Source organism: Piliocolobus tephrosceles, chromosome 15 (genome assembly GCF_002776525.5).
Source record: "Piliocolobus tephrosceles isolate RC106 chromosome 15, ASM277652v3, whole genome shotgun sequence".
In the NCBI taxonomy this organism is placed as follows: Eukaryota; Metazoa; Chordata; class Mammalia; order Primates; family Cercopithecidae; genus Piliocolobus; species Piliocolobus tephrosceles.
This window is the reverse complement of record NC_045448.1, coordinates 68,798,135-68,817,609: the sequence shown is the minus strand read 5'-3', so window position 1 is coordinate 68,817,609 and position 19,475 is coordinate 68,798,135. Positions and strand designations below refer to the sequence as shown.

General features: G+C 41.1%; 1 protein-coding gene across 1 annotated transcript; it reads right to left on the bottom strand.

The window, feature by feature from the left end:
• Positions 1-1,180: 1,180 nt before the first annotated feature.
• PNO1 (partner of NOB1 homolog) lies at positions 1,181-19,461 on the bottom strand. Its single transcript, XM_023224066.2, has 7 exons — positions 19,156-19,461; positions 18,768-18,917; positions 16,394-16,477; positions 15,826-15,886; positions 15,486-15,603; positions 4,674-4,744; positions 1,181-3,374 (listed from the first exon to the last, which is right to left on the bottom strand). Exons 1-7 carry the CDS (start codon positions 19,360-19,362, stop codon positions 3,307-3,309), a joined length of 759 nt encoding a protein of 252 aa, XP_023079834.2. The 5' UTR covers positions 19,363-19,461; the 3' UTR covers positions 1,181-3,306.
• Between the last annotated feature and the right edge of the window lie 14 nt (positions 19,462-19,475).

Below are 19,475 nucleotides of genomic sequence, written 5' to 3'. Positions count from 1 at the left end.
GTCCATCACTGTAATAGGCACTTGAGATGCTCCGGCAAATGACATCCCTGGCCCAGAGAAGTTGGGGGATATTTTATATCCAGAACACCTGTATCGCCAGATGTGCACTAGTTACAATGGGTTATGTGACTTGTTAAAACATCCCAGGAATAAAGGTTAAGTCTAAGCAAGTAGATGAATTTAAGCCCCAAACCCCTACCCCCCCCCCCCCCCCGCCTTTTTTTTTTTGAGACAGGATCGATCTTGTTTTGTTCATCTGGGCTGGAATGCAGTGGCATGATTAAGGCTTACTGCAGTCTCAGTCTCCTGAGGTCAAGCAATCCTCCCACTTCAGCCTCCAGAGTAGCTGGAACCACAGATGCATGCCAGTGCCTGGCTGTTTTTTTTTGTTTTGTTTTGTTAAGACAGGGTGTTATGTTGCCAGGCTGGTCTCAAACTGGGCTCAAGCAGTCCTCCCACGTTGGCCTCCCAGTGTTGGGATTACAGGCTTAAGCCACTGCACCCGGCCCTTTTTTTTCAACCTACTTCTAACAGTCTTAAAAGTAGACAAGATGAATATCCAAGGAGCATGAGCTTTCATGCATACCATCCTAGTTCTAGGTGGCATGAGAGTTGGAGCCCAATCTTCTGGAGTGAGTGACTGGGAGGAAACCCCATGGGTCTCCCTTGTCAGCCACGAATACCTAAGAAAATGCTCTTCTCTCAGGCCCATTCCCCAGGCAATGTATCAATGAATACATATGTAAAGTATATGTCAGGAAATCGTACCAGATACTGAGTATCCAAAATCGTAAGAAGCCTTAGGGTGGCAGGCAGACACAATAATTACAACATAGAGGGACAAGTGCCATAGAAACAGGTAAGGTTGGAAGTATTAGATTTAGTGTCTTGGCCTTAGAGAAGGGTTTAATGAAATTATTTGATCCAGGTTAAGAACCTGGAAGCCAGTATGATGGTCAAATTACCTCTATTCCTTCTTCATACTTTCCCATCCCAAGAATTATTAGTTGGGTTCCCCCTAACATTTTCTCTCCCTTTTCAAAAGCCCCAAGTAGCACTACTACTGCTTTTGGGGAACAGGAGATACAAACACTTAACTAAGTAGGGGGGGCCCAAAGCAAGTCCTTAAACCGAAGCTCAGCATTCCAAATTTTAGCAGCTGCTAGGGAAATGTATTTGCTCTCTTGTATTACTGACAGTTGTAATTACACAGGAAATCTTCAAAAGGAAGTAATTTGGATAATACCAAAACATTATTTCCCTTTAATACAGATAATCCATATTTTCCCAGTTGAAATGATGCTTTTTTAACTTCCTGCCTCCTCCGTTCCTTCAAAGTCGATTCAAAACATTTATGGTCACCTAGCAATGGTTCAATTCAGTCAAAGTGCTTGGAAAACCTGATTACAGGCATGGACCCATTCCCCAGGAAAGTAAATGAAGTAGTCACAATTTTGAATTTAACTTCCTGGGTAAAGGATAAAGGCAGGCAAGTACCTCTGGAAACCTGTACAGACTCCAGAATAAAAATAGTCCCAAATCTCTTTTTCAAAAAGGTATGAGTAAAAGGATCTGATACCATTGTACACATCCTTGCTCCTGCTATTGCCAGAGGATAAAAAAATAATTTGAGGTGGGACATATTCAGCAATTTCCAGTTGGATTCCCAGTTGAGTATTTTGCCAAAAACATTAATGAATGAATCACATTTTTAAAAACATTTAAGTATATCCAATCCCACGTACTGTACAAACTAGAACAGTGGCACATGTAACTGATAGAAAGGAAATAAGCTTAACAATTTTTCTTTTAGTTCCTACATGAACTTTCTAATACTCCCATCATTGAAGTTTACGTTTTCATCAAGGGTTTTAGAGATGCACAAGAGAAGTATCAAAGTCACGTTTAATAAAGTAAGTTCCTTCCATTTTATAATGTATAATCATACTATTTAAACACACAGAAACTAGCTAATCTGAATTTATAGAGCATAGTTTTTTTGGGTGGGAAAAAACATTTATCTCACCTTTACTAGAGGAAACAGACTTATGATGGTTCTATTTTTCAACTTTAGAATTATTCATTCAGTAGAAGCTGTACTTCAAGTACCCAACCATTCTGTTTTTCACTTTGAATGTAATCTTCAAAAATTACGTGAGACATTCAACATACTTTATTATAAAATAGGCTTTGTATTAGACGATTTTGCCCAAGTGTAGGCTAATGTAGTGTTCGGAGCACTTTTAAGGTAGGCCAAGCTATGATGTTCGATGTTTGGTATTTTCAACTCACAATGAGCTTATCTGGACATAAACCCATCGTAAGTTGAGAAGCATCTGTATACCCAGCATTGGTTATGTATACTTTCATTAAATACTCATTTGAAAAATAAAACTTTCTTCACATCAACCCTGTGATGTAGGTCTTTAATTTTTAAAACTGCAAAACAGGTTCCAAGATGAGCTCTTATTGATGTATATGGTGTAGTACAGTATAGCCAAAACCACTGCTTATGACCTCTCAAATATTCACACATCAAGGCCAGACACAGTGGCTTATGCCTGTAATCCCAGCACTTTGGGAGGCCGAGGTGGATGGATCACTTGAGGTCAGGAGTTTGAGACCAGCCTGGTCAACATGGTGAAACCCCATCTCTACAAAAAATACAAAAAATTAGCCAGGCATGGTGATGGACACCTGTAGTCCCACCTACTAGGGAAGCTGAGGCAGGAGGATCACTTGAACCCAGGAAGTAGAGGCTGCAGTGAGCTGAGATTACACCACTGCACTCCAGCCTGGGTGACAAAGTGAGACCCTGTCCCCCAACAAATATTTACACATCACCCAGTGGTAAGGAAGGGTTATCATTCAGAGAGGTTTTTCTGAGATAATCTATTAAATTACAATTATAAAGAAGAAAATGTTTATAAATTTTTATGAAGTTATAAATTTATAAATATAAAAGTATAAATTCATATAGAGCTGTTTTAACTTCTTGTTTAAAGAAGTTTCCCTCTGAGGATTACAGACTATGTAATCTGCTACATGTAATTTCAGATAAATGATAAATTATACCTAATGTGTAAGTATAATAGAATCAATTTTTGATATTTAAATTATTCTAAAACCTGTTGAGTGTGAATACTCTTAAATCTTTCTTTTCTGTTTATGCTTCTGGCTGAGAATGGAAGAAGGGACGGAGGCCTCAAATGACTGAAATTCTTCAGATGGTTTCTTGTGACCGACCACTCATAAAGTATATTTCTCCAGAGTCCAAAGGCAAGATAAAAAATCTCTGACTTGAAATCACAATCGATCTGCTGATCTGCTAGCCACAGCTCGAATATTGCCATAAACCTTGGAAGGAGGATTTCCTGCAAAGGGGGAAAAAAGTATTTACACAAATAGACTCACATTTATAGAGCCTACAGTCGCCCCTCAGTGTCTAAGGAAGACTGGTTTCAGGACTCTCACAGACACCACAATCCTTGAATGCTCAAGTCTCTTACATAAAAAATATGCACATTAACTACACACATCCTCCCATATACTTTGAATCATCTCTAGATTACTTATAATACCTAATACAATGTAAATGCTATGTAAATAGTTAATACTGTATTGTTTTAAAATTTGTATTATTTTTAATTTGCCGTGATATTTTTATATATTTTTCTGAGTATCTGATCTGCCATTGGTTTAATCCACAGATGTGGACCTTGCAGATTAACTATTTACTATTTACTATTAACTATTTACATAGACTGTACGTGAAAAAGGGTCTAGAACCCTAGAAAGAACAAAAACCTTACAGGAAATAATACCCAAATATTCTCCAAAAAGTATTTTAAACTTCTAAGAGCGAAAGGCACTGTGTTGTTAAAATATTTCAAAAAGAAGCCACTGAGGCCTGAGAACCAGAGAATCCCAATTTTCTGAGCAAGCCGCTAAGATCCTGTAACTCTTATCAGAAGGTACTGACTGTGCTGCAGGATCAAGAAAATGGGTTAAGTGGATCAATTAAATTAACTGCAGCTGTTCAGCAGCTCCTCCTTGGTTGAACCTAAAATGTGATGTTCCCTGCTATTCTGGAATGGCTTTTCTCTGCACCTCATCAGGAAGGCAGCAAAGATTTAAGCAGTATTACCCAATAAACACTTTCTCTTCTCTTGCAGACAAATGGAATCTAAGCAAAAATATTTCTACTTCTGGCTGGGTGCGGTGGCTCACGCCTGTAATCCCAGCACTCTGGGAGGCTGAGGTGGGCGGATCACAAGGTCAGGAGTTCGACACCAGCCTGGCCAATATGGTGAAAGCCCGTCTCTACTAAAAATACAAAACTTAGCCGGGCGTAGTGGCATGCACCTTTAGTCTCAGCTACTCAGGAGTCTGAGGCAAGAGAGTCGCTTGAACTTGGGAGGCACAGGTTGCAGAGAGCCAAGATCATGCCACTGCACTCCAACCTAGGCAACACAGTGAGACTCAGGCTCAAAAAAAAAAAAAAAAAAAAAAAATTCTTCTTCCTTCTCTAGGTCCACCTTTGCCAACTCCCAAGGGTTTCTACTTGCTATCTTTAATATTACCCTAAATTGCTTTGCAAATGTAGTTTTGACTTCCGCAATTAACTCCCTATCCCTCCCAGAGAAAACACCAAAGAAAGAAACTGTAATTACCCAAGATTAGGTTGCAAATGGCAGTTCTTGCCATCTTGATGTTTTGGAAGGAGCCAAGGATGTGAACTTTCCTGAAAGAAATAAAATGAGACAAATTAGTGGCTGGGATGCAATGACTCACACCTGTAATCCCAGCACTTTGGGAGGCCAAGGCAGGTAGATGGTTTGTGGCCAGGAGTTTGAGACAAGCCTGGACAGCATAATGAGACCCCCATCTCTACAAAAAAATTCAACAGCTGGGTGTAGTAGCACGTGCCTGTAGAGTGCCAGCATGCCAACCTGGGTGACCAAAACCCTCTCTTAAAAAAAAAAAAAAAAAAAAGACATTGTAAACAAAAAAGCACTTCCTTACCTAAGTCCTGTACTCCAAAAATGCTGGAAAATCATATTTGAGTCAGATTCTTTAATGAGGGCAGTGGTTATGGCTGGACAACTCCACAAATATACTAAAAACCACTTTTTAAAAGGGTGAATTTTATGGTATATAAATTGTATCCCAATAAAAAATTATTAGAAAAGACAGAATTTTTTTGAAAAAGTAAAGTGTGTGAAGATTATTCGTTAATGATGGCTCCCATCCCATGAATGCTTTATGTGCCAGGACTTTCTATACATGCCCTCATTTAATCCTCACATGACCTTCCTGTTTTACAGATGAGGAAAGAAGTTTAAAAGAAATCGAAAAGCCTGCCCAAGACGACACACTGGCTGAGCTGGTTACTGAAAACCCATAAACGCAACACTGCACTCAATTTCAACATAATTGGTTTTCAACTGCAAAGTTTTCTAAATATTATCTAAATTTCTTCAGGGCTCTGAGGATCATTTAGACCCTTTTAATGGGCATTCTTTACTGAATGACAAAACTGACAAGATACAATTTTGCCTTTTTGAGTCCATCTTCCAAACTGTTTTCACTGTGCCCTGTACAACAGTTACCAGCTAAAGCTTCTATATCTTCAACCCCTCTTAGTATTCCCTTCACCTTCTGGCTTTAACTAAGGCCAGATCTCAAATGGTTGCGTTTTTCCTCCACAAACCAGGTACCTCTGGGGGCTGGGGAGGAGCAGGTGCCTTCATGCCACATCCAGACCACATGCTCTCCCTCCAACCTCCCTGAAAACCCTTTGGCTTTGGATCCGCTCTCAGGCCACATCACCCCCACCCTGCCTGGCTGCGGTCCTCAGCTGCCCCTGCAGATCACCTGTGGGGACGCCAGCTCCTGGCTTGCTGTCTTTCTCCTGCTATTCCCATCACCATGCTCGATCATGTCAATACCCACGAAGATGATAATCCCAACATGCCAGTCTCTGAGGTCCTTGATATTCTTTATGCCAACACGGGGTATTGTCCACCCTACTCCAGCCTCTTACATCCACGGTCACACCCTGGACTTAGTCATTACCAAAAACTGCAACCCCCCGTAATTTCAATTTCAAACATCCAACTCTCCCTCCACCACTTTCTGTCATTCCAGCTCCTATCAACACAAATAATCCTTCACTCCCACCCCAGGACCTCCCATCTATGGATCCTGCCCACCTTCACTGCCCTCGCCCCTCATATCCCACCTCCTTCCTCTGCTCACAATCATCCAATGACTTTCTATTCACTCAGAGTAAAAGCCGAAGTCCTTATGAGGACCTCAAGACCCTATTATTTTTGACCTCATCTATCACTCTCTACTCTCTCCCTTTTGTCCTTGGCCAAGCCTCCTCGCTCACTGCCAGATGTGCCCTCGACTTAAGATCTTTGTGCTTTCCCCTTCCTCTGTAACACTCTTTCTCCAGACACCTGCAGATGAACCAAACAAACATTTACAAATGCTCCTTCCCCAAACTCCACTAAAATGACAATAAAGATATAAGCCCAAAAGGAAGAAGAGAGTGGTAACAGTAGCAAAGTCCAGAAAGGTGGAAAGCAGATGGAGGAGATGGAATTGACTGTGCAGACCCAAGTCAACTGCTGCCTGAATCAGCAGCGGGAATATCAAGAAGCAGAACTCCGGGAAAGAGACTCCCAGAGAAAGGGGACAGGGAACCCAGGATGATGGCTGTGCAAGCCAGAATGCAGGCAGAGAGCATGGGGGCGTTTTGGGAATAGACATCTCCAGGAGAGATTTCTCAAATATTAGATGCATTCAAATACATCAAGAGGAGATACAATGTATAGCTTCTTACTGAATTAGTACCATGAAAGCGAAGAAAGGAGACAGACACATAAGAGTTGCTTCCTCAAGTGAAAACAATGCTGCAAAAGAAAGATAAGGCAGTCACAGTATTTCACCTGGCTCAGCTATAAGTACACTGAGCACTGATTTCTGTTTTCAGGTAATACTGAACATTAATCTAACAAAAACCACAAGGGGACCATCAGGAGGGCAAAGAAGAATAAATCGGAGTGTCAGAAAGGCTGAGTGTGCGTGGTGGAAGTAAGGGAGTGAAACACAGCTAAATCTTCATCTTTGATGGTAGAATGTCAATAGTGAATCTGAAAAATAAAACTGTATATGAACTGTATATGTATACGAACTATATATGAACAAAATACCTGGAAATACAGAGGTAAATAATTTTTTAAGATAAGCTAAAAGAGTTGAAATTGGTTCCCCTGAAAAGGGTGAAATGGAGGTAGGCAGCGGACATTTTTTTTTTTTTTTTTTTTTTAAGACGGAGTCTTACTCTGTCGCCCAGCCTGGAGTGCAGTGGAGCGATCTCAGCTCACTGCAAGCTCCACCTCCCAGGTTCACGCCATCCTCCTGCCTCAGCCTCCCGAGCAGCTGGGACTACAGGCTCCCGCTACCACGCCTGGCTAATTCTTTGTATTTTTAGTGGAGACGGGGTTTCACCGTGTTAGCCAGGATGGTCTCAATCTCCTGACCTAGTGATCTGCCTGCCTCGGCCTCCCAAAGTGCTGGGATTACAGGCGTGAGCCACAGCGCCCGGCCAATTTTTGGCTTTTTAAAACTATGTGTATGTTTAACTTTTATTAAAATTATTTAAAACAGAGCATGACAGATGAGGAAATAAAGACGAAAAGAACAGATAAAGTGGGAGTAGTTTCGCTGCACAAAGAACCAAAGTAATGGGGCAACAGTTGGAAAGGAATGGAGGCTTCAAGATACAGAGGCAACATCCTTTCCCATCTGCTATGTTAAATATACCTGGAACCAACTGTTTTTAGTTTTCTATCTGGCTCACATTATACTGTATTTTATCAGGTTATTAGCAACTCATCAAAAATAACTTTTATAGGTACATAACAGCCCATCTTACAGCTTTATTATAATTAATATAAACTTTTAAACGTGGATTTCCAACTAGCCTGTCTATAGCAAAAGCAAGAGATAGTACATCTCTTAATTTCAAGTAGTCTGTAATTTAGTTTGTAAGAAAACACAAAAGATATAAGTAATTCAGTAGCGGCATTATTCATAATAACCACAAACTGAAAACAACCCAAATGTCCATCTACTGTGACAGGACAAACAAAATATAATACAGCTGACTTTTGAGTAATAGATTTGAACTGCACAGGTCATTACACACAAACTTTTTTCAACACATATATTGGAAGATATTTTAGAGATTTGAAAAAATCCCAGAGAGGAGCTGAGTGTTGTAGAAATGTAAAAAAAAAAAAAATTAGAAAAAGCTATGTCATGAATGCATAAATTATATGTAGGTACTAGTCTATCTTATTTACTACCATAAAAAAAGTTAAAATTAATCAAAACTTACACATACAAACACAAGCCAAATATGGTGCCATCTGTAGTCAAGAGAAATGGAAACAAATACAAAGATGCAGTATTAAACCATAACTCCATAAAATTATCTGTAGTGCATACTGTACGACAATTTCACAGCCTCCACCTACTGCTCTTGTGGTGAGCTCAGGTGTTTCAAGTATCCACTTAGAATGCCATGTGATGCTGATCATCTCCCATGAGCAGTTTTGACTCTCCAATAAATTGTCTATCACAGTAGAAAGTGATCTCTCATGGTTCTTGCCTATTTTTAATCTTAGTGCATACTGCAAGCTTTGGGACCATGTGACCTACACAACGTGGGTCCCACACAAAGTGCCACTCGTGATGTTGGGAGTGCTCCAAAGAAGCACACAAAAGTCATGACACCTCAAGAAAACGCTGAATTGGCCGAGTGCGATGGCTCACACCAAATCCCAGCACTTTGGGAGGCTGAGGCGGGTGGATCATGAGGTCAGGAGATTGAGACCATTCTGGCTAACACGGTGAAACCCTGTCTCTACTAAAAATACAAAAAATTTAGCCAGGCATGATGGCACACGCCTGTAGTCGCAGCTACTTGGGAGGCTGAGGCAGGAGAATCCATTGAACCCAGGAGGCAGAGGTTGCAGTGAGCCGAGATTGCACCATTGCACTCCAGCCTTGGCGACAGAGGGAGATTCCATCTCAAAAAAGAAAAAAAAAGAAAAGCTGAATTGCTTGACACGTACTGTTGACTGAGGCCTGCAGCTGCAGCTGCCCACCGCTTGAAGATAAATGACTATACCATAGGACCCATTGTAAAAAATGAAAACAAGGCCGGGCGCGGTGGCTCAAGCCTGTAATCCCAGCACTTTGGGAGGCTGAGACGGGCGGATCACGAGGTCAGGAGATCGAGACCATCCTGGCTAACACGGTGAAACCCCGTCTCTACTAAAAAAATACAAAAACTAGCCGGGCGAGGTGGCTGGCGCCTGTAGTCCCAGCTACTCGGGAGGCTGAGGCAGGAGAATGGCGTAAACCCAGGAGGCGGAGCTTGCAGTGAGCTGAGATCCGGCCACTGCGCTCCAGAGTCCGGGCGACAGAGCGAGACTCCGCCTCAAAAAAAAAAAAAAAAAAAAAAAAAAGAAAACAAAATTCATGAAGGTGTCACTGCAGCTACAATAGCAGATGTGACAACACCTGCAGTTTTGCCAAATACCCCTTTATCTTCCCCTAGGCCCCCAGGCAAGACACAACAGACTATGGCAGTAAGACACCAAATTGTAAACAAGACCTAAGACCACCCGGGCAAGGGTTGTCACACACCCTACACTTAAAGAGTAAATGACATTCTAACTGTCACAGGATATTTTTTTCTCTAGCAGCTTAACAAGCACTGGCCTTGTGATAAACAATATTAAAACGATTACAGCTCACCAATAGCTAGATACAGATTGACCCCAGCTTCCCTCTTCCCACACTCTGTTCCACAAACCATAACTACAGCTTTGATTCGACAAGAGACTGATCCCAGTAAGAGATCACTGATAAGAGATCACTGACCATGGACTGGTTCTACCAGCTTCCAAAGGCAGTGCATTCAGTCTTCACATCCTTGTCCCTACTTCATCTTGTACAGGACCTAAATGTCACGTATTTTAAATGTTAAGTCTCCACCCCAAAGCGTCCAGGGGTCGTATGTTACATTTATTCGGTATACAAGCATTAGGACCCCTCTTATATTCATAGCTCCTCCTATAACCTGTTAAATAAGTATACTGGCCAACCCATTCAGCATAAATTCCTGTCTCATTCTTTCCTCCTTCAAAGTGCCTGCTTTTGGTCTCTGCTGAAGGCTATACTTCCCAGCCTGTCAGAATGGCCACCCTGCAGAATGCAACCCTTTATAAGAAATAATGTTTCCCCTCCAAATTTACAGATCTTGTGATTCTTTTGTTGACAATCTCAAATTGGAAATGCACCTTTTATGTGGGTGCAGGACTGTTCTAAGAAAGACTATCTACAGACTCTAATATGATGGAGAAAAAAATTAAGTCATTATATGACAACTTACAGCAAAAGGAAAGTGAACGATCTAAAGCTGGAGAACTTAATGCCAGCAAAGGATGGTTTGATAATGTTAGAAAGAGGTTGCTTTAAAAATGTCAGGATAACAGGAGAAGCAGCTTCTGCTCACCAAAGGGTAGCAGACAAGTTCCCAGATGCCATTAAGAAAATCATTGAGGAGAAATAATATCTGCCTGAACAGGTTTTTGTGCAGATGAAAAATGTCCTATTCTGGAAAAAAAATGTCACAAAGGGCAATTATTAGTAAAGAAGAGAAGCAAGCACCAGGATTTAAGGCAGGAAAGGCTAGGCTAACTTTACTGTTTTGTGCAAATGCAGTCAGGTTTATGATCAGGACTGCTCTTATCTATAAAGCTGCTAACCCCGATCCTTGAAGGGAAAAGGTAACACCAGAGGCCTGTTGTCTGGATGTACAAGAATGCCTGCACAAGGAGAGCTCTTGTTCTGGATTGATTCCATCGATGCCTTGTCCCTGAAGTCAGGAAGTATCTTGCCAGTAAGAAATGCCTTTTAAAGTTCTTTTGCTATTGAACAATGTCCCAGCCACCCAGAACCCCATGAGTTCAACACTGAAAGGCAACAATGTGGTCTCCTTGCACCTAAACACGCTCTAATTCAGCCCCCAGAACAGGTAGTCATAAAGATCTTTAAGGTTCATTACACACAGTGCTCTATGGAAAATAGTCTCAATGCTATGGAAGAGAACTCGATGGAAAGAACATCATAGTCTGGAAGTACTACACCACTGAAGACGCTGTCATTATTATGGAAAGAGCTGTGAAAGCCTCACACCTGCAACTATAAATTCCTGCTGGAGAAAACCATGTCCAGAGGTTTTGCATAACAGTGCAGGATCTACAACAGAGCCAAACAAGAAATCATGAAAGAAACTGTGGATATGGCCAAAAATGAGGGGTGAAGGGTTTCAAGATACAGATCTCAGAGAAATCAAGAGCTAAGAGACACTATGCCAGAGGAATTAACAGAAGACGACTTGATGGAGGTGAGTGCTTCTGAAGCAGTGTTGGGTGATGAGGAAAGATGATGTAGAAGCAGCAGTGTCAGAAAACAAGGTGACATTAGGCAATTTGGCAGAAGGTTTCTGATTATTCAAGATGCTTTTGATGTCTTTTATGACACAGACCCTTTTATGATGTGGGCACTAAAACTAAACAAACTGTGGAGGAGGATTGGTACCCTACAGAAACATTTTTAGAGAAATGAAAACACAAAAAAGTCAGAAATTACAATGTATTTCTGTAAAGTTCCAGAGTATGCTTGCCTCTCCTGCCTCCCCTTCAACGTCTTCCACCTCCACCACTCATGAGACAGCAAGATTAACCCTTCTTCCTCCTCCTCAGCTTATTCACCATGAAGACGAGGATGAAGACCTTTATGATAATCCACTTCCACTTAATGAATAGTAAATAGATTTTCTCTTCCTTATAATTTTCTTAACATTTTCTTTTCTCTAGCTTACTTTATGAAAGAGTACAGCATGTAATACGTAAAACATACAAAATAGGTGTTTATCAACTATTTGTTATTGGAATAGCTTCCAGCCAAAAGCAGGATTAGTTAAGTTTTGGGAGAGTCAAGTCATACATGGGTTTTCAACCATGTTGGGGGTTCAGCATCCCTAATCCCTGCAATATTGAAGGGTCAACAGTATACCTGTGCAATGAAATAGTACTTGCCAATAAAAAGGTACTACTGATACACCCAACAAAATGGAGAAATTCAAAATAATATGCTAATTAAGAGAAGTCACACACCAAAGCCTACATACCATATATTTCCATGTATATGAATTTCTAGAAAATGTAAAATAAGAGTGACAGAAATTAGAGGAGTGGTTGTCCCGGAACAGGGTGGGGGCAGGCAATTGACTACAAACATGCACGAGGGAACTTTCAGGATAAGAGAACTGTAGAGTGTCATGGGACTACAATACACAACATTTGCCAAAAACTCATTGAACTGGATATCAAAACAGGAGAATTTTATTGTGTGTAAATTATGCCACAATAAACTTTTAAAAAGTTGGTTTAACTAGTAAATTTTAGGTTAACACTTATAAATTTACCAGTAATAAACTTAATGACAGACTAACTATACAATTTCATTGGCAAATCAGTTACAGTTTTAGATTCCTAAATTCATTTTTTTCTTTTTTTGAGATAGAGTCTCACTGTCGCCCAGGCTGGTTTCGAACTCCTGACCTCAGGTGATCCACCCACTTCAGCCTCCCAAAGTGCTGAAATTACAGGTGTGAGGCACCGCACCGGCCTTTTTTTCTTTTTTTCCTCGAGATGGAGTCTGTTGCCCAGGCTGGAATGCAGGGGCACGATTTTGGCTCACTGCAGTCTCCGCCTCCCGGGTTCAAGCAATTCTCCTGCCTCAGTCTCCCAAGTAACTGGGATTACAGGCATGTGCCACCACGCCAGGCTAGTTTTTTTGTATTTTTAGTAGAGACTGGGTTTCACCATGTTGGTCAGGCTGGTTCTGAACTCCTGACCTCAGGTGATCCGCCTGTCTCGACCTCCCAAGGTGCTAGGATGACAGATGTGAGCCATTGTGGCAGGCCATGGATTTCTAAATTCATGAAAGCTTTCAGGGCTACTCAGCCAGTCCATGACTTAACTGAAGATTTTTTTTTTTGACTTTATAATTGTGCCAAAGTGATACGCATTCAGAATGCTCTTCAATTTTCAAAGAGTAGTATCCTATGATATCAAATGAAGTATCAAATGAACTTCTGACTTATGAGATCTTTAATTTACAACAGGTTTATCTAGATATAACCCCACCATACGGTGAGGAGCATCTATATATGGATTTTTTTAAATTAATTTTTTATTTTTTGGAAACAGGGTTTCACTCTGTCACCCAGGCTAGTGGCACCCAGGGGTGCCATCATGGTTCACTGTGGCCTTGACATCCTGGGTTCAAGCAATCCTCCCACCTGAACCTCCTGAGTAGCTAGGGCTACAGGTGTGCACAATCACGCCTGCCTAGTTTTTGTATTTTTTTGTAGAGATGGGATCTCCCTATGTTGCCCAGATTGGTCTTGAACTTCAGGGCTCAAGCAACCCTTCCTCCCACCTTGGCCTCCCAAAGTGCTGGGATTATAGGCATGATCCACTGTGCACAGACTATATGTGTTATTTTTCTTCTTATTTTGTTACAGTCTCACTCTGTCGCTGACGGTTGAGTACAGTGGCATGACTGCGGCTCAATGCAGCTTCACCTTCTGGGCTCAGGCGATCCTCCCACTTCGGCCTCCCAAGTAGCTGGGATTACAGGTGTGGGCCGCCACACCTGGCTAATTTCTGTATTTTTTTTTAGAGAAGGGCAGGCTAGTCTCAGACTCCTGAGATCAAGCCATCCACCTGCCTCAGCCTTCCAAAGTGCTGGGATTACAGACGTGAGCCACCATGCTTGGCCACAGTTTTACATATGGTGTGCATTTCCACATTTTTAAATAGCTTCTCCCAAGCCTCCGTATTTCTGACTCTAGACTCAATCCATAAAGATCAAAAAATAAAATTATATTCCTGGCTTCAGGTAAAGAGGGCCACCAAGACAGTACTATAGTTATCCTTAAAGTATAAAGAATATACAAAATTTAGATTTTATATAATAAGGAATCGTTCAGTTTAGAGTAAAACTGAGATATTAAATGAAATAATTTCATGATTTAGTTGCAGGCAGAACCCTCCTCCTCTCAGTCAACTGTTCAGTTTCCCAACTTCATAGCATTATATAATGTCTGAGCCATCTGCCAGAAAGATCCCCAGCCTGGGCAGCTTCAACCTCAGACAGGGGTAATCCCAGCTTCACTTCTGGCACCTTTATTTTAAGCACCTATCATCTTATTTATGTTCACATATAACTGCTCTCTAGTTTTGCCTAATGTATGATACCTCTTTTATATAAGGCCTTAATATATATATGTATATATATAAAATATTTATATATGTATATATATATAAAATATATATATTTCTAAAGACTCACAAGGGCATCCAAAATACTGATTGCTTGTTCTCCCCTACTGATTTAATAGATTCCCTTGAGTATGTATATATGTATGTATGTATGTATGTATTTATTTGAGACAGAGTCTCACTCTGTCATCCAGGCTGGAGTGCAGTGGCACAATCTCGGCTCACTGCAACCTCCTTCTCCTCCCAGGTTCAAGTGATTCTCCTGCCTCAGCCTCCCGAGTAGCTGGGACTACAGGCGTGCGCCACCACGCCCAGCTAATTTTTGTATTTTTAGTAGAGATGGGGTTTCACCATGTTGGCCAGACTGGTCTCGAACTCCTGACCTTAGGTGATCCACCCACCTCGGCCTCCCAAAGTGCTGGGATTGCAGGCGTGAGCCACTGTGCCCAACCCAAGATACTATTGAGATCTTCATCTGTAATAATAATTTCTTTTAATAGCATTTGTAACATTTCCTCATTGTTAAATGAGAAAATACACAATTTCTGAAATTTTCTCCACTTAAGCCTCTTTCAAAGTTGGTGACTATTCACCCAAAAGTATACAGATGATTCCCAACTTAACATGGTTTGAACTGGGATCTTTCAACTTTACAAGGGTGCAAAGGTGATACACATTCAGAACGCTCTACTTCAAGTCCACATTCAACCATTCTGTTTTTCATTTTTAGTACAGTATTCAATATTCAACACTCTGTCATAAAGTAGAATTTGTGTTGGATGACTTTGCCCAACTGTAGGCTAATGTGTGTTCTGACCACGTTTATGATAGGCTAGGCTAAGCTATAATGTTCCACAAGTCAGGTATATTAAATGCACTTTAGACTTATGATATTTTCAATTTACAATGGGTTTATGAGAAGCATCTGTACTGACAAAAAATTTAGCAGCAACATTATACATAAAATACAACTGTTACAACTTTCTTAAAACAAAAGATCAAATATAAATTATGACAATAATTTTCTCAAGATCAGATACTTACACATCAGCCAAAACTATCCGCGTCCGTGTCACATTCTCTATGGTGAATTTGGTTTTTCCTCCTTTGCCAGCGATTCTTCCTATTGCCCTGGATAGATGGTCTCCCTTTAGGGGTTTAACTAAACAAGAAAAGCAAGATCTCAGGAGGCAAGCCATTCTAGTGCACCACCCACTTCCACATGAAGTTTAATTATAAACTAAATTTCTCTAAATGACACAAAGTGTATATATACATATTGAAAAGTTGCTAAAAAATACAGCTCAATTGATGCTATTAGAAAACTGAGTCACATCACAATACAAAGTCAGCGACACAAGAGCACAAACCACCACACACTCACCATCTGTAATTTCAAAAGACTCTAGGAAGAGGTCATCCAACCTGATAAGGGCAAGTGCATCCTATAATATAAAACAAACACTGTGAAGCCCCTTCCATTTGCACACCTGAAAAAGAGTGAAGTGCAAAGCACTATGGAATGAAAATCCACAAACTGTAGAGCTAGAAAGCTTTTTTTTTTTTTTTTTTTTTTGGAGACATAGTCTTACGCTGTCGCCCAGGCTGGAGTGCAGTGGCGTGGTCTTGGCTCACTGCAACCCCTGCCTCCCTGGTTCAAGTGATTGTCCCACCTCAGACTCCCGAGTAGCTGGGATCACAGGCTTGTGCCACCACACCTGGCTAATTTTTTTTGTAATTTTAGTAGAGATGGAGGGCATCGCCATGTTGGCCAGGCTGGTTTTGAACTCCTGGCCTCAAGTGATCCACCTGCCTCGGCTTCCCAGAGTGCTGGGATTACAGGTGTAAGCCACTGAGCCGGGCCATTTTTTTTTTTTTAATGCCTAATCCATTGAGATGTTCACATTGAGTATTTTTCAAGTCCCCATTTTAGATATCATAGAATTACTCACCTCCACCTGAAAGCCTAGAATAAAAGCTTTCACAAAATCAGCTGCTTTTGTCAGAGCACTAACATCCTTGGTTTCTTTACAAGTCTGTTAAAAAACAAAAAAGGGTACAAAATACCGTTGAGAATCAAACAGAAAATGTCCTAACAAAATACTAGAAATGTCCTTTCCCATTATCAGAGAATTTCCTTCACCATCACCTTTCCCTAATATATTCTGTATGACATAGGTTCCGGTTGGATAAGTGCTATATTTTATTGGCAAAACAAAACCTTTCCAGCTCCAAAGCTTGGCTGTTCCACCCAAAGAGTGTCAAATAACTAACCACACTATATGATCAGATTTTGGGGTTAACAGCAAGACTCCTCTGGCGTAACCCAATTTCTCGCATTCTGAAGAATCTCTACTTTCTGTCCATCCCTTCAATGCCCAAGTTTGTCCTCTTCTCTTCTCTCTCAAGGCAGTCTTCCCTGGGATTCCTGACTTAATCTTCTTAGTTATCATTTACGTGCTGATGTTTCTTAAACCAATAGCTCCAGGCCTAACTACCTACACCCGCTGACTGGGGAAATAAAGAATGACTGAAGCACTGAACCTGTCCTCAAAGTTTATTTGAGAAATGCAGAAATAACTGTTATTCATAAAATGCCTACCACTGTAAATAACATGCACTATAAATAACATGCTTTACACACCATAACTCTTACCTTCACAACAACTTTGAATGTTAAGTCATACGACTACCTTTGCATGTGAAGAAACTAAAGTACTAAAAAGCAAAAAAGCTAAGATTCAAACACAGGTCTGATTTCAAAACTGTTCTTTCCACTGTACCATGCACATTCACAATCTAGTTGAGGAGACTATGTACTCAACAAATTTAAAACCATATGGGCTTGTGTAATGGCAAAGTCCTCCGGGCTTTCCCATTTAGAACTAGACCCTAGTTCCAATCCTACATGTGACCTTAGACAAGTCTCCTAGTTACTTTAGATCTTGAGTTTTCTCATCAGTAAAATAAGGAGGTCAGAGTAGAAGATTCTGAGTGTTCCCTACTAGTATAATAGGAAGTTTCTCTTATTAGCCTGATGACTATGGCCAAGTTTCCTCACATCTTTAAGATGGGAATATCCTGAAGACTAAATGATGTAGAGCATGTCGTAATACCACTACGTGTCTGGTATATGGCAGCAACAATAAATGTTAGTGGAATCCAAAGTGATTATCCTGCAATAAATAGGACAGTAAAGCACATGAAAAGTTTAGGCACTGAGGATATGACTGAAAAATGGACATTCTGGTATGAAATTGGTACCCAGAAAAGAAAGCCCAAAGTAAATTAATTTTAAATGTCTAGTTCCTGGATTGATAGCATGGAATTTAAAATACACATATATAGGCTGGGCAGGGCAGCTCACACCTGTAATCCCAGCACTTTGGGAGGCTGAGATGGGCGGATCACCTGAGGTCAGGAGTTCAAGACCAGCCTGGCCAACATGCTAAAACCCAGTCTTTACTAAAAATACAAAAATTAGCCAGGTGTGGTAGCGGGCGCCTGTTAACAGTGAGCCGAGAGCGTGCCACTGCACTCCAGCTTGGGCGAAAGCGCAAAATTAAAAAAAATATACATATACACACACACACATATGTACATATGTTTCTTATCAAAATAATACAGTTTTATCAAAAAAGCACCATTATAACACAGTCATGCACTGCATAATGACATTTTGATCAATGACCAACTGCTCATACCATGGTGGTCTCATAACTGTATAATGGAAAATATACAGAAATCTGATATATGGCACTGGATACTGGCAATGCAGATCAAGTAGATGAAATGACTGATATTCAGTAATGGTGCTGGAACATTTCGTTTTCCATATGAAAAAATATATTAACAAATATACATATACCATCTAGGTTTGTGTAAATACACTCTACAATGTTCGCACAAGGACTAAGTCATCTGACAAAACATACCCCAGAACATAACCCCCACGCTGACTATATATACTTCTTGTAAAGCAGCAAGTACTTATGTTCATTATTTACTTACTTCTGTTTATGACAATCTCTTTACTCGACCTTTTCTCAATTTGACACAGAACATTACAAAAGATACACAGAAGCAGAGCCAGTATTTTGGTATGATCGCATAACTAATTTACAAATTCAATTAATATTTGTATCAAATGCAGATTTTAAGGCATTTGGGAATTCAAACTCAATATGGTAAGTTTTTAAACTGGATTTAAACTGGACAAAAACTATTCAACAGAATAAGTCCCATTAACTAAAGTCTATTCACGCCTTTTCATCTCTGTAGGAGAGAAAGTCTGGTGTATTGGGAAATGGTTGAGATTTTCCTTACCCTGATTTCTACATTCCTTGATTTCAAGTTAAAGCGTATCTGAAGTCCCAAATGTTCCACAATAGGAGTAAATATCTTCATCCAGTTTTCTTTCAACGGTGTGTATCTGTTAGCTGGGACTGGAATTTTCCTTGTTTCTTCTTTTCCACTCTGTAATAAAAGAACACACAACTCAAAAGGCTACGGAGGGATGGTGATGGAGTTGTAAAATGACATCTGGTCCATAAAGGGCTGCCTTTAACTGAACTAGTTACACTTCAAAGAATCACTTCTCTCTGAGCATCGCGGTAGAACAGCCCCACCGCAGCTTCAACATTCCCCAGAGGCCACCGGCTTGATCCGCGTCTGGCCCTGGCCTGGTTGCTGTCCTAGGGTCCTAGCCACATACCAGGAGCCCGTCCCCACAGAGGGGTGGGAAGACGGGCCTCTTCGCTGGCCTGGCCTCCTCTGTGTCCATCCGGTCCGCATCCCCGCCCTCTCCCGCTGCGGACAGCTGTTCAGCCTGTCGTTTCTTCGCCCGCCGGCCACCCTTGCGGGTGACCTGGGTAAAGCCCTCCTCTGCCCCGGCGCTCTGCGCTTCCATTTCGGATTCCATCCCCCGAATTCTTAAGGCGCTTCCGGCTGAAACACGTGCGCTGCTGCACCTCGCAGGAGCCAGCCTCCGCCACCTAACCCCGCAGCTCCGCCCCTTTCCTAAAACGTCACAGG

Excerpts from the sequence above, each read along its gene's own strand:
- PNO1 (XM_023224066.2), bottom strand. The coding sequence starts at position 19,362 with ATGGAATCCGAAATGGAAGCGCAGAGCGCCGGGGCAGAGGAGGGCTTT. Across the intron at positions 16,478-18,767 it reads CAAGGAATGTAGAAATCAGG|ACTTGTAAAGAAACCAAGGA; the intron begins GTAAGGAAAATC and ends GTTTTTTAACAG. Across the intron at positions 4,745-15,485 it reads CGGATAGTTTTGGCTGATGT|GAAAGTTCACATCCTTGGCT; the intron begins GTAAGTATCTGA and ends TATTTCTTTCAG.